Source organism: Triticum aestivum, chromosome 1D (genome assembly GCF_018294505.1).
Source record: "Triticum aestivum cultivar Chinese Spring chromosome 1D, IWGSC CS RefSeq v2.1, whole genome shotgun sequence".
Classification (NCBI taxonomy): Eukaryota; Viridiplantae; Streptophyta; class Magnoliopsida; order Poales; family Poaceae; genus Triticum; species Triticum aestivum.
This window is the reverse complement of record NC_057796.1, coordinates 123094531-123107315: the sequence shown is the minus strand read 5'-3', so window position 1 is coordinate 123107315 and position 12785 is coordinate 123094531. Positions and strand designations below refer to the sequence as shown.

Below are 12785 nucleotides of genomic sequence, written 5' to 3'. Positions count from 1 at the left end.
ACAAAAATTCTCAGTGCTTGCAAATTTTCATTCAAAAATGACATTCATAGAAGTCGTGGCAAAAAAATAAACAAAATCAGTACTCCAAAATGTTTTTGGGAATAACATTTTTGGATCATCAATTTTGTTTTTTTTTGCTGCGACTTCCACGAATGTTATTTTGTGATGAAATTTTGTGAGCATTGAGAACTTTTGTCAATGTTTGCACCCAAAAAAATCAGAATTTTTTCAATTGTTTTTAAATTGTTTTTAGAGTTACTATTCACCCGAGCTCATTTGTGCTCGGGCTCAAATACATCACGTCCCTTTCCCGCACCTTACTTTGCTTTATATGCTTGTTGGCTTGCTACTTGGATTGTTGCCTAGCATATTTAGCTTGGAGCTTGCTTGTCATATAGGTTGCATTCACCTAGTTGCATATCTAGTGAACCCTATTTATCCGCTAAGCCTTAAAATTGACAAGAAAGATTAAAATTTGTAGTCTCCTATTCACCCTCCTCTAGTCGACCGTATCGTCCTTTCACACTTCATACTGGACGATGCACTTTGGGGTTGTTTCAACATCATTCATAATAGGGTGATCATAACGACAACTTATAGGTTCACCGGAAACATATGCCAAGGGACTAGATAGCTCGAGACTGGGATTTGCTCCTCCGACGATGGGAGATATTATTAGAGCCCTCTAAGTGTGATGACATCCATCATTGTCTGGCCAGACACAACGGAAATTTCTCACGGGGATGCCGGAACACAATAATGAGAAAAGAGAACCAAACTGGTAATGGGGAGACTGGTATAGTGAGCACAGGTTGGACTCACGGGGATCCTAACACATCTCACCTTGGATTTTGTAAAGTACTGCAAAGCAAAAGGAATAGCATATGATAACCAAAGGTTCACTCGAATATCATTTATGTGAGTATAGGGGTCAATATGAATGTCCACAGTTCCACTATTGATCATTGAGAAAATATCATCGAAAAAGTTTTAAATATAAAAAATTGTTTCAAGAGAAAATTAGAAGTGTTTCGGGGAAACCGAAAGCATTTCAGAGAAAACCTGGTTAAACCGAAAGCATTTCCCAAAAACTGTGAGAGCTTCCGACTCTTGCGCGACACCAAAGAACTAGCGATGCTCTATATGGACCGGCCCAGTAGCGAAGCTGTGCGTGTCTATGTCTCGTTTAATGGGTGCGAGAGAGAGCGCTCACCTCAAGCGCAGTGAGTGGGCCCGTCCACCAACTTGCATTTTTTATTTTACCGCTTTCTTCTGATTTGCTTTTCTATCTTTCCTTTTTGTTTCTATCTTGGTTTCTTTTTATTATAATTCACCCTTTTGCTTTCGTTTTATAAAAGTATTCATCGCACATTTTTTAAAAAATAATCAAGTATTTAAAAAGTGTCAAACGAGTATAAAAAATGTTCTCGATGTTTTGAAAAAAGTGTTAATCAGGTACTTAATTTTTTTCAAACAAATATAGTAATTTTTTACCGATCTAGCTAGCTTCTACCGGGCTCTTGTATTTTTCTCTTTTTTTCGAGAAAACTTTGGATCTATTCATGCTTAACCATGACAGTACAACGAATATCATAAATAACAAAAATTATATCCAAATCTACCGCGCTCATGTATGTACAAGAGTCTTTGGCTAGACACGCACGTAGTGCTGCAAGTAGAAAAATCAGCCAAGCTGCTTCTATGGTTTGCTAGGTTTGCAGGTATGCGTACAACTTCAGGTGAAGCTGAATTAGTTCTAGTGCTGTAAAACCAACAAAATCATGACAAGATGACATATAGTGAAAAAAAATCTGCAATGGGTGTGCTTACCTGGCACACCCTCTAGGTCCGCCAATGCCTGTAAGTGCTTCACGCCAAAAATGCATATATCACGCTATAAGGGAGATATAGCTCTCGCGACACGGGTGCGCCAATTAGGGAAAACAATAGAAACCAGCGTTGTAAGCGCTAAGAGCAGGTATAATAAGGTGACGCGGGCGGACTCTAAGACGTAAAATATTATACTTTTGTTGAGTTGGAGAAAGTGAATAGAAGAGAGAAGAGCAACGGGCTGCAACACGTTCTCTAGATACTATTACCTCCGTCCGGGTTTAAAACCCCCTTAGACAAGAACTCTTGTACCAAGGTAACTGCAGCGGGTTTAACTCAATATTTAAGCGGCTGCATGCATTGGCCGCATGGTTGCAATTAACATCGGTATTAAAAACAAAAATCTCGGGCTCCGCTGCGCTCGCTAGTGCTGGCTCATGCATGGCCAGTAAAAAGACAACCATAGGACATGCCACTGGCGGGCATGCATCCATACATTAACTAATCTTATTTTATTCTGCTAGTATCAGCAAGCAACTTGAGCCTAGCCGGCCTTGTAAAAATGTATTAGCTCCATCCGTTTAGGGGCCTTTTAAACCCGGATGGAGGTTGTATGTGAGAGAGTGTGGTGGGGCATGTATTAATAATGTAGTATATATTATATATAACTATTGTATTTACCGGCTATAAATTTGGTTATAGATGATATTACAACATCATATGGGAGCACCTAATTGGCGCCTCAAGCGCCAGTTCCCTAAGCTGGTGGCCATGCACCATCACCCGTGGGCTGGCCCACGTAGGCGAGCACCCGATCATTCCATCGATCGCTTGTTCGTTCCATCGATCGCATTTACCGGTCTCTACCCAAAAAAAAATAGTCAACCCTTGATTAATATGAAAAACAAAAATTTTGCAAAAAGTGAAAAACTTTATGAAATAAAATGTTCATGGATTTTCGCAAAAGTTCATGAATTTATAAAAATAGTTCACCGAATTTGAAAAAGAGTTCACTCAATTTGAAAAAAAGTTCATCGATTTTGAAAAAAGTTCATCAAGTTAAAAAGAATTCATCCGATTTGAAAAAATTTCATCATTTTTTAAAATTTGTTCATGAAATTCAAAATTTCTTCATCCATTTTTCAAAAGAAATCTTGAATTCAAATTTTGTTCATCAAGTTAAAAAAATGTTCATCAACTTTAAAATTTGTTCATCAAATACAAAAAAGGTTCAACATTATTAAAAAATGGTCATAAAAATTGTTCATCAAAATATAAAAATGTTCCTTAAAGTTCAAAAAATATTCATTCTTTTGAAATTATGAATATTTTTTAAATTCAAGAACTTTTATGGAATTCGGTAAACATTTTTTTGAATCTGTGAACATTTTTTGAAAGTCAAAACTTTTTGAAATCTTGAAAAAAAACTGGGGCACCTCGCGCCCCACATGGGCCGGCCAAGAAGGAACGTAGAGGAGCAAGTGGGTGCGCACGCCTGTTCCCCGACGTTAGGGTCGCCAAATCAGAGCACCCATCATATAGCCAGCAGCCGATCGAGAGTGGATTTTTGGAACCCACATGTATTAAAGGACCTTATTTTAAATGCTTTAAAATCACACTTAAAGTTTTAAAAATTTCTGATTTTTTTACGTGATCATATGAATGTATATTACATATGTGTAAATTTTGGTTATGAAATAAATAAACATGTAAGCTATACAAAAAGACAAAATAGTGATTTCCAAATGATGAATAATTCATGCACTACTCATCTTTCCGAAAATCATGATTTTGTCTTTTTTATGTAACTCACATGGTTACTTATTTCAGCATCAGAATTTACACATATGTAATATACGTTCATATAAATATGTTGATTTGTTTTCAGAAATTTTTGAAATTTTAAAATATCATTTTGGTACTATTTAAAATATAAGGTTCCAATGCACCCACCCTTCAAAGTGACTTCTCGAGAAGGCCGGCATCGCCAGTTGGTCACGACGATAGAGGCCCACGATTACTTGCGTGGGATTTCTGTCTATGTAAAAGTACCAACGGATTCTCAAACAAAAAAATAATGTAAAAGTACCAACGGGCGCGATAGCTTGTCACTTTCCCATTCCCCCCCCCCCCCCCCTCTTTTGAGGGGTCCATTGCAGAGAGAGAGATGTGTCACTCGCCGTCGGGATCACGCGCGACGGCGCGGTCGGGCAGGGTGGAGGAATTCGCCGACGCTGCAACGGAGGAAGGCGGCGAGTCCAAGCTCTCCGCGCTCCTCTACGGTACGCGCCCCTAAAACCCTAGCCCTCCCGTCTTTGTTGTGGCACTTGGTCGCACGCCTCGCTCTCCAGGTTCGGTCGTCGCAGTCGCGCGAGTTCGTGCTCAGGGCGTGTGGTCCCCTAGGTTTTCCATACCAGTCTGCGATCGAATCGAGGCGATTCGACACTACATTGGGAGCGCAGGACATCCAGCTCTTTTAGATCACGGGGAGTAGTTTGATTTGGGGAAAGGGGATCAAACCCTGTGGCTCGCATTGTTTGAATTGATGGGAGCCATCGGCACCGCCTGTTTAGAATTGAAATTTGGTGCTGATCCATTATTTTGTTTCCCCATTCGGATTCGATATATCCAGACCAGTTTGGTTTGATTATTTCATCCGAGTCATTTCTCTTATTTATTAAGGCAATTCGGATCAGCAGTTTCAGATTCGCGAAATTGGAGTGAGACATCGCCCGTATGAATCGCCTCTACTTCATATGTGTAGGTCGTTTGCTAGATTCCAGAACACATACGCATCATACACATGATTCAGAGAGGCATAGATGAGCGTACATCTGCTCGCCTATTTGTTTGCAAACCAATACTGGAATTTCTAACGGCATGCTGAGAATTGCGATTTGGTCCCAATTCGTTTTTCCTTCTCCAGTTCTCTCGTTTCCTCATTCCAATTTTGACACTTTCACTACTGCATTTATCTTGTAGATTTCAGTTAGCAGCATCTTGGTTCCAAAAAAATGGGAGTGAACCTTCTGTATAGATCAACTCTACTTGATGTGTGATGCGCATATATAACTTGTTAGGTTGATAGATTCCAGTGATGGATATCATATCTGCTCGCTCATTGTTTGCAACCCAACACTAAAATTCTTGACATGTAGCACGTGTCAGGGATGTTACTGATGCTATGAATTTCTAACACGTCCCATGCATTCTTCCCCACAGACGTGTCGCAGCAGGTCCAGGACAGCCTCCAGAGCATGCTGAAGATGACGGGCGAGATCGAGCAGTGCAGTGACGAGATCGAGGTGGAGATCGAGCAGGCCAAGGAGGGCGTGGCTGACAAGTACAGGGTGCTCGAGGAGGAGAAGGAAAGGTTCCAGAAGGTGGCCCTCGCAGCACTCAACATCCTGAGCGGTGGCATCTGAAGCCTGCACCACCTTGATGTCAACAAAGACAATCCTGATAACTGCCCCGCTCTGTAGACCACCGTTCATGTGCAAGCCTAGCAATGAACCGCCAGTTGTACTCCTCCATATGTGACTGTTGCCAGTTGTCAGGTCGTCACAGTGTTAGCCACCATTCTTTTGCTTGGCCTGTCAGCCACTCGGATCAAAGTGTGGTGGCAGTAGCAATAGTAGTACTAGTTTGTTCAGGGTGGCTTTTTCAGTGAAGCAGAGCATAGCCGTATAGTTGGTAGTATGTGCGTTCCTGATTCTTATCGGTGGTATGATAATACGAAATTACTGTTAATTCAGAGAGACTATGCTGTTACAGACAGGAGAGCAGAGAAATTATCTATTCAAAGAGATTATGCTGTTACAGACAGGGTTTTTATAGGGAAATGATTGGTGAAGCTGGGGTTGCCTCGGCTTCCATCAGTAGTGAGGCATGTTTGTTGAACCATGTCCAGATTATAGAGGGAGTACTATGGCTATTCCTGTGGCTTTCAGTTAATTATGTCTCTCATTAGGCCTGGTCCCATCCAGGAAAGTTGTGGACTGTCCAGGCTAATTGTTTGCTATATCAGCAGGAGTTTATGGCAATTTGATGCCATTCTTCACATTTGTGTTTTTCCTATGGCCACTCAAGCTTGGAAAGTACCAAACTGAAAATATCAGAGGCTTAAACTCCCTTGACAAATGGTTGCATATTCATAATAATAAGATGCGCAGCGGCCGGCTACAGGAACTAGAGGGGGCATCCTTTTGCTATGGGACGAAATCCTCCTTGATATCTCTGACATTGTCACCACCACCTACTGCTTGTCAGCCTTGGTGCGAATACACTCATCTGGTATTTGCTTCAAAGCAACATCTGTCTATGGACCCACTGACGCGGCGTGCAAAGATGCGTTCTTTGCGGAGATCATCAGCCAAAAGCCTTTGCCGGAGATGGCATGGCTTGCATTAGGGGACTTCAACCAGATGTACCGAGCGAGGGACAAAAATAAATGTAATGTGAGCCGGAGCAGGATCAACCGTTTCCGCGCCGCGCTGCAATCCGATGAGCTTAAGGAAATACACCTCCAGAATAGGCGCTTCACTTGGAGCAACGAGCGAAACAACCCAACCCTTTGCAAGCTCGACTCCTTCTGCAATGCGGAGTGGGACACTACCTTCAACACCCATATTCTCCATGCCTTATCGTCTTCTCTCTCCGACCACTGCCCTTTGCTCCTAGCAGATGACAAAGGACCAAGGCGACCACGCTCCTTCAAGTTTGAGAACCTATGGGTATCCTTGCCTGGATTCCATGAAGTGGTCCAAAAAGCGTGGAACGAGCCGGTAGCTCACTACGATCCATACCGGAGACTGCATCACAAGCTCAAGAAGACCGCACTTCGACTCTCGGAGTGGAGCGAGAAAATGTTCTCCAAGGCCAAGGTCCATCTCCATGCAGCTCACATGGTGATTCTTCATCTGGACATTGCTCAGGAGGAACGCCTGCTTTCACCTCAGGAGCTTGACCTTCGCTCTAGGCTCAAACGGAAGATGATCAGCCTTGCGATACTGCAGCGGGCTAGGAAACGCCAGTGCGCGAGGATTGCAAACCTAAAAGAGGGTGATGCCAACACAAAATTCTTTCATCGACGAATAAACGCTAGGAGGAGAAAGAATCACATCCACCGGATTAAGGTGGCCCACAGTTGGGTTACGGAGCATCAACAGAAAGAGAAGATCATCCATGACCACTTCACTGGTGTCATGGGTCATGGGACCTCAACCAACTTCGATTTTAATTGGGATGAGCTCAATATCCATGTTAGAATAAATCCGAGGCGCTCCATCGATCATCCGAGGACCAAACAATCACACGAGCATGGCACCGAGATTTGTTAACGAGGCTCACCGATATGGCTAAATCCCCGGGGCCTGACTACGGGCACTCCTCCCCGTGACACCATCACAATACCGCACCCCGCCCGCCCGGGTGCCGGCACACGCCGCCGGCTCCCCCGCGTGCTCGTGCTATTATGTTGGCATAGGTTACATCGTGTGTCTACCCCCGGTATATATGAGAGGTCTAGGATACAAGTGTCCTATTAGGACACAACTTCTACCCTGTCTACACACAGTCCAAAACCAAGTCCAATTGTAACCTACCTTGTAGAATAATATTCGACACAACTCTAACAAACTCCACCTTGGCGAATATTCTCCACCACCTTGGATTCATCCATGAGTCGAACCTTCATGTACATTGGACTTGAGATATGCCATGAGCACCGCTGCTACTCCCAGACTTCATGTGACTCCACTTGCAACTGTAGTCCCTTCTCGCCTTCTTCACAGTCAACACTCGAGCAAAATTAAGTTCCTCGTTACTCTACCCTGTGCTCCCAACTTCCGGAGTATCCGTCCAACGCCATCACACACCGATCACTGTCTGCATGAAAGTGAACAACTCACATATTGGACGCCAGATATAAGAGTTACCTGAACTTAACGTCACCGCTCTTTCTTGACTTCTTGTCTGAAACTTGAAGGAATTTCACTGTCGCCATGTGTCACCCTCAAATTCGCAGTTGTCTCACCCTTCCTCCGGATAGTCTCTAGCATGTTCCACAACTATAGTACTCCGCCCCCTTCTGTATTTGTCATCCGCACTTTGCCATGTGCACTGAACACCACATAATATACGGCCATGTACTCTCTCAGCTTTTGAGAATTTCAGACTTTCCGCCACTTTCTCAGGTTCTCCATGGTCAACTCCTGTCCATCAACCAGCACCGATAGACCTAGTCACCAACTTGAACCTGGTACTCATCAACACTGCTTCAACACCCCTACACACTTTGTCTAACAACATATTTGACCACTAGTGCCCTGGCCTGTCGCTGTGTCCCGTGCTTACCGCACGCCTCGCCGCTATCACCGCGTCGAGTCTTTGCTGTCCTGGTCGAGTCTCCCGGGTCGCGTACCCACACCACTCGAACCCCTACTGCAGAGAACCACCGATCATCACCGACCGATGCCGAGTATCACGTCTGCATCAGACCACTAGGCCCCAGTCCGATCCATGTTTCTCTCGCTTTTTCCGCTGAAATGGGCTTCGACTCTCCATGCATTTACGCCGTAGCCCCTCCATCAGCACAAAGTGTAGTCATCCATCAGACTCCAGCTCCACCTTCAACATGACTCCATGGTAGATGATCAGTCCACCCTCATGCCCCGTTGACTTCAAGCTCCGTGTGTACACAACCTTGAATCAACCCCGCGTTATAGTCTCGTCGAAGCCGCACAAGCCCTTAGGCCTGCACCACGTGTTTCCACGCCCCAGAAGTCGACCACCATCAGCATCACGCTCCTATGTCGTCGTCGCTGAAATCACCGCTGTCTTCTGCTTTGACCAACATCCATGTCGATCCGTCAGACAGTCTAGTCCAACCCAGCCGAAATTATCCGACTGCAACGACGCTCCACTCTGCGCCGTGTCCGCCCCGTACATCAAAATGGGCGAAATTTTACCGGGCCTGGGCGAAATGGGCGAAAATCGGTTTTTCGGATATTTTTCGGAAAAATTCGGATGAAAATGACAAAACAAAATTTGTCCAAAATTTGAAATAAACCAGAGTAAAACATATAGCAGATCTTCACCCAATACACAAGTAAAATCATACAGTCCATGCTTCAAAACATTATAGACCAAACTAGAACAAATAGTTGACCAATCTGTCATCGTCGTGCGGCACGAGCCAAGATCAACTGCTTGTGGACACGCTCAGTGTTGTTGCCGCCTTCGACCTAGTCGATGCACAAGTGCATCCTCGACCTCATGTGGCTGCGCTCTAGGGTACTGTCGCCGTCAACAGGGTCCCGTCGTCACCGCCGCTGTCACAGCCGCGACCTTCACCATCTACGACGAAGAGAAGAAGGGAGGAGTTCTTGAGGAGGTGGTGGGCTAGAGGAGAAGGAGGGTGGGGACAGGTGGAGCGCAGGGGGAGGAAGATGGGTAGAGGTGGAGCGCCAGAGGACGAGGAGGAGCTTGCAGCCGCCACAGGGAGGATTGGAGACGGGGGGAATGAAAGTTAGGGTTGGGAAAGGCTCGGTAGCAGTTTTTATACGACTGGGGGTGTATATGTGGGCTATTGTCGACCATGGGCCGGACTGAAAATTCAAATAAGGCCGAGTTTTTTGGACGGTTTGTACTAATACCGGGCCCAAATGAACTGGGCAAATTTCGGACGAAATTCGGTTTTTTGGACGAAATCCAAATCTCTGGCCGCCACACGCCGCCGGCTCCCCCGCGTGCCCTATTATGTTGGCATAGGTTACATCGTGTGTCTACCCCCGGTATATATGAGAGGTCTAGGATACAAGTGTCCTATTAGGACACAACTCCTACCCTGTCTACACACAATCCAAAACCAAGTCCAGCTGTAACCTACCTTGTACAATAATATTCGACACAACTCTAACAATCCAGACCCACGATCTGCATGATCTTGGTGATGCAATCACAGAGGAAGAGGTTTGGGAGGCAATTAAAGAAATGCCCGGAGACAAGGCCCCCGGGCCGGATGGCTTCACGAGCACTTTTTTCAAGAGATGCTGGAGTTGCATCAAGCATGATATCATGATGGTCATAAACTGCTTCAACTCCCTCCGCACCTCCAACCTCCAATAGCTTAACTCAGCCAATGTGACCCTTTTTCCCAAGAAGGAAGGGGCTGAAGGCATCTCCGACTATAGGCTCATTAGCCTTATTCATGCCATCGCCAAAATCATTGCCAAGATCCTGTCCCTCCGGCTCGCTCCTCACATGGGCGCACTTTTCTCCAATGCTCAAAGCGCATTCATAAAGAAAAGGAGCATACATGATAACTTCATGTATGTTCGCAACTTTGCCCACCGACTACACAAGTGCAAGACCCCCGCTCTCCTATTCAAGCTCGACATCAAAAAAGCCTTCGACTCGGTCAAGTGGGAATACATTCTGGACTTGCTTCAACACAAGGGACTACCGAATAAATTCAGGGACTGGATTGCCGCTTTGCTCTCCTCGTCCTTGTCGCGCTTCCTTCTCAACAGCATTCCCGGCCCCCCATTAAGCACGGTTGTGGCCCGCGACAAGGAGGCCCCGTCTCGCCGTTGTTGTTCGTCCTGGCGATTGACCCTCTTCATCAGATTCTTGAACTTGCGACACGCAAAGGTCTCATTCGCAAGATTCGTGGGCGAGGAGCCATGGTGAGAACCTCCCTCTACGCCGATGATGCGACAGTTTTTATGGATCCAATCAAGAGGGATATTGACAATCTGTCAGTAATACTAAAAGGATTTGGAGAGGTTACAGGCCTCTGCACCAACCTTCAAAAAAGCTCAGTTGTGCCCATTCGGTGCGCTCACCTTTACTTGGAGCGGATCCTCCATAATATGCCGGTGTCCCGGGCCTCCTTCCCCATAAAATATTTGGGGCTGCCCCTCTCGGTTTGGCAACTACGGAAAGCTGACTTCCAGTATCTTGAAGATAAAGCAGCTGGTAAATTGGTCACTTGGGAGGGCCAAAACATCACCACCATTGGTCGCACGACGCTTGTTAGATCAGTCATCACCTCCCAAGTTGTGTACTCCATCACACCCCTTATTGTCCCGCAAGGGACACTGCACAACCTAAACAAGATTGAGAGGGCCTTCCTTTGGCCGGGATCGGACAAGACAACTGGTGCAAAGTGTAAAGTCAACTGGGAGGTGGTCTGTCGTCCTACTGCATACGGAGGCCTAGGAGTCCTCAACACTGACAAGTTTGCCCGCGCCTTGCGATTGAGATGGCTTTGGTATGAATGGAAAGAGCTGAGAAAACTTTGGGTGGGTTTGGGAAACCCATGCACCGTGGAGGACCATGATTTCTTCTATGCCTCCACGACGATCATCTTGGGCAATGGTGCTAAAACACCTTTTTGGGACTCCCCTTGGTTGCTTGGTCGGAAGCCCAAGGATATTGCCCCACTAATCTTTTAGGCCTCGAGGAGAATAAACTGGAAAGTGCGTGAGGCTCTGACTGGGAACAATTGGATGCTAAAGATCAAGCGAGACACCGTCATCACTGGAAACCACGTTCGTGAATTCTTCACGCTTTGGATGCTTGTCCAGGATTTCCATCTTGATGAGTTTGCCGAAGATGACATTGTTTGGAAGCACTCCTTGGACGGGATTTACTCGGCCGCCACCGCCTACAAGGCGCAGTTCCTCAGTTTGACTCTCTCCCCCATGGATTTCATGGTTTGGAAGGTTTGGGCGCCCCCAAAGGTTAAGTTCTTCACATGTCTAGCCTTGCAAGGCCAGATTTGGACCGCCGATCGCTTGGAGCGCCGAGGTTGGCCAAATTGTGGCCTATGCCCTCTTTGCAAAAGAGAACAAGAAACAAGCATCCACCTCTTTGTCAAATGCCGTTTCACCATTAGGCTTTGGAACATGGTCATCGCAAGATATGGGCTTGTGCACATGGACACCACCGTTTGGCATCTTCATGAGTCGCTCTTTGATTGGTGGGATAGGAGAACCGACATGAAAAATCCTAACAGGAGAGCTATGGCCTCTGTCACCATGCTAGTGTCGTCGACTAATGGAACAAGCGGAATGCTAGGATCTTCAGGCACAAGAGCGTGCCGCCCCCAATCCTCCTCAAAATAGTTACCGATGAGGCTAGACTTTGGGTTACTGCCGGTGCTAAGAAACTAGGGAAAATTGTATTAAGCGAGCAATTGTCATGCCGTGTGGGGTGGGGTACTGTAACCGACTTAAACTCTATTCTCCTCTCATTTAATAGACGAGGCAAATCTTTTGCCTCCGTTTCAAAAAAAAGATCAATGAAAGTGGTTGTACTGTATTATGCTTCCAAGAAACAAAAAAAGAGGATATTGACCTCTCTTTTATCAGAAAATTCCGTGTTGCGAGGTTTGATTCCTTTGCTTTTTTGCCATCCATTGGAAGGTTTGGTGGTATACTCACAGTTTGGTGTTCTGCACACTTTAAAGGAGACAATGTTTTTCAAAATGAATATGTTGTGTTTGTGGTTCTGCAGTCAGTCAAATGTGGTAGCTGTTGGACCCTTACACACATTTATGCTCCTTGTCAAGATGACAAAAAACCCGAGTTTCTGTCTTGGTTAAATGGTGTATCTGTTCCAGAGGCTGTTGACAGGCTAATTGTTGGGGATTTTAACTTTCCCAGAAGCTTTTCTAGGACAGAAACAAACCAGGTGGATATATAAATGATATGCTACAATTTAGTTTAATGAAGTGAGCTTGGCTTAGTGAACATACCAAGGGTAAGAATTTCACCTGGAGCAACATGCAATCCAACCCATTGCTAGAAAGATTGGACTGGTTTTTACATCTCCCTCATGGACACTCTCCTATCCAAATACCCTAGCATATCAACTTGCCATGGCTAATATGTCATTCCGATCCAAACATCCATGCTTATGAGTAACATTTTCAGCCAATCTTGAACAAT

The 12785-nt window shown here is 45.4% G+C and overlaps 1 protein-coding gene across 1 annotated transcript; it reads left to right on the top strand.

The window, feature by feature from the left end:
- Positions 1-3967: 3967 nt before the first annotated feature.
- LOC123166689 (uncharacterized) lies at positions 3968-5651 on the top strand. Its single transcript, XM_044584488.1, has 2 exons — positions 3968-4112; positions 5053-5651. The coding sequence occupies exons 1-2, from the start codon at positions 3998-4000 to the stop codon at positions 5253-5255; spliced, it is 318 nt and encodes a 105-aa protein (XP_044440423.1). The 5' UTR covers positions 3968-3997; the 3' UTR covers positions 5256-5651.
- Positions 5652-12785: the final 7134 nt, after the last annotated feature.

Bases quoted from the DNA above. Each gene is read 5' to 3' on its own strand.
- LOC123166689 (XM_044584488.1), top strand. From the start codon at position 3,998: ATGTGTCACTCGCCGTCGGGATCACGCGCGACGGCGCGGTCGGGCAGG. The intron at 4,113-5,052 runs GTACGCGCCCCT...TCTTCCCCACAG, and splicing joins GCTCTCCGCGCTCCTCTACG to ACGTGTCGCAGCAGGTCCAG.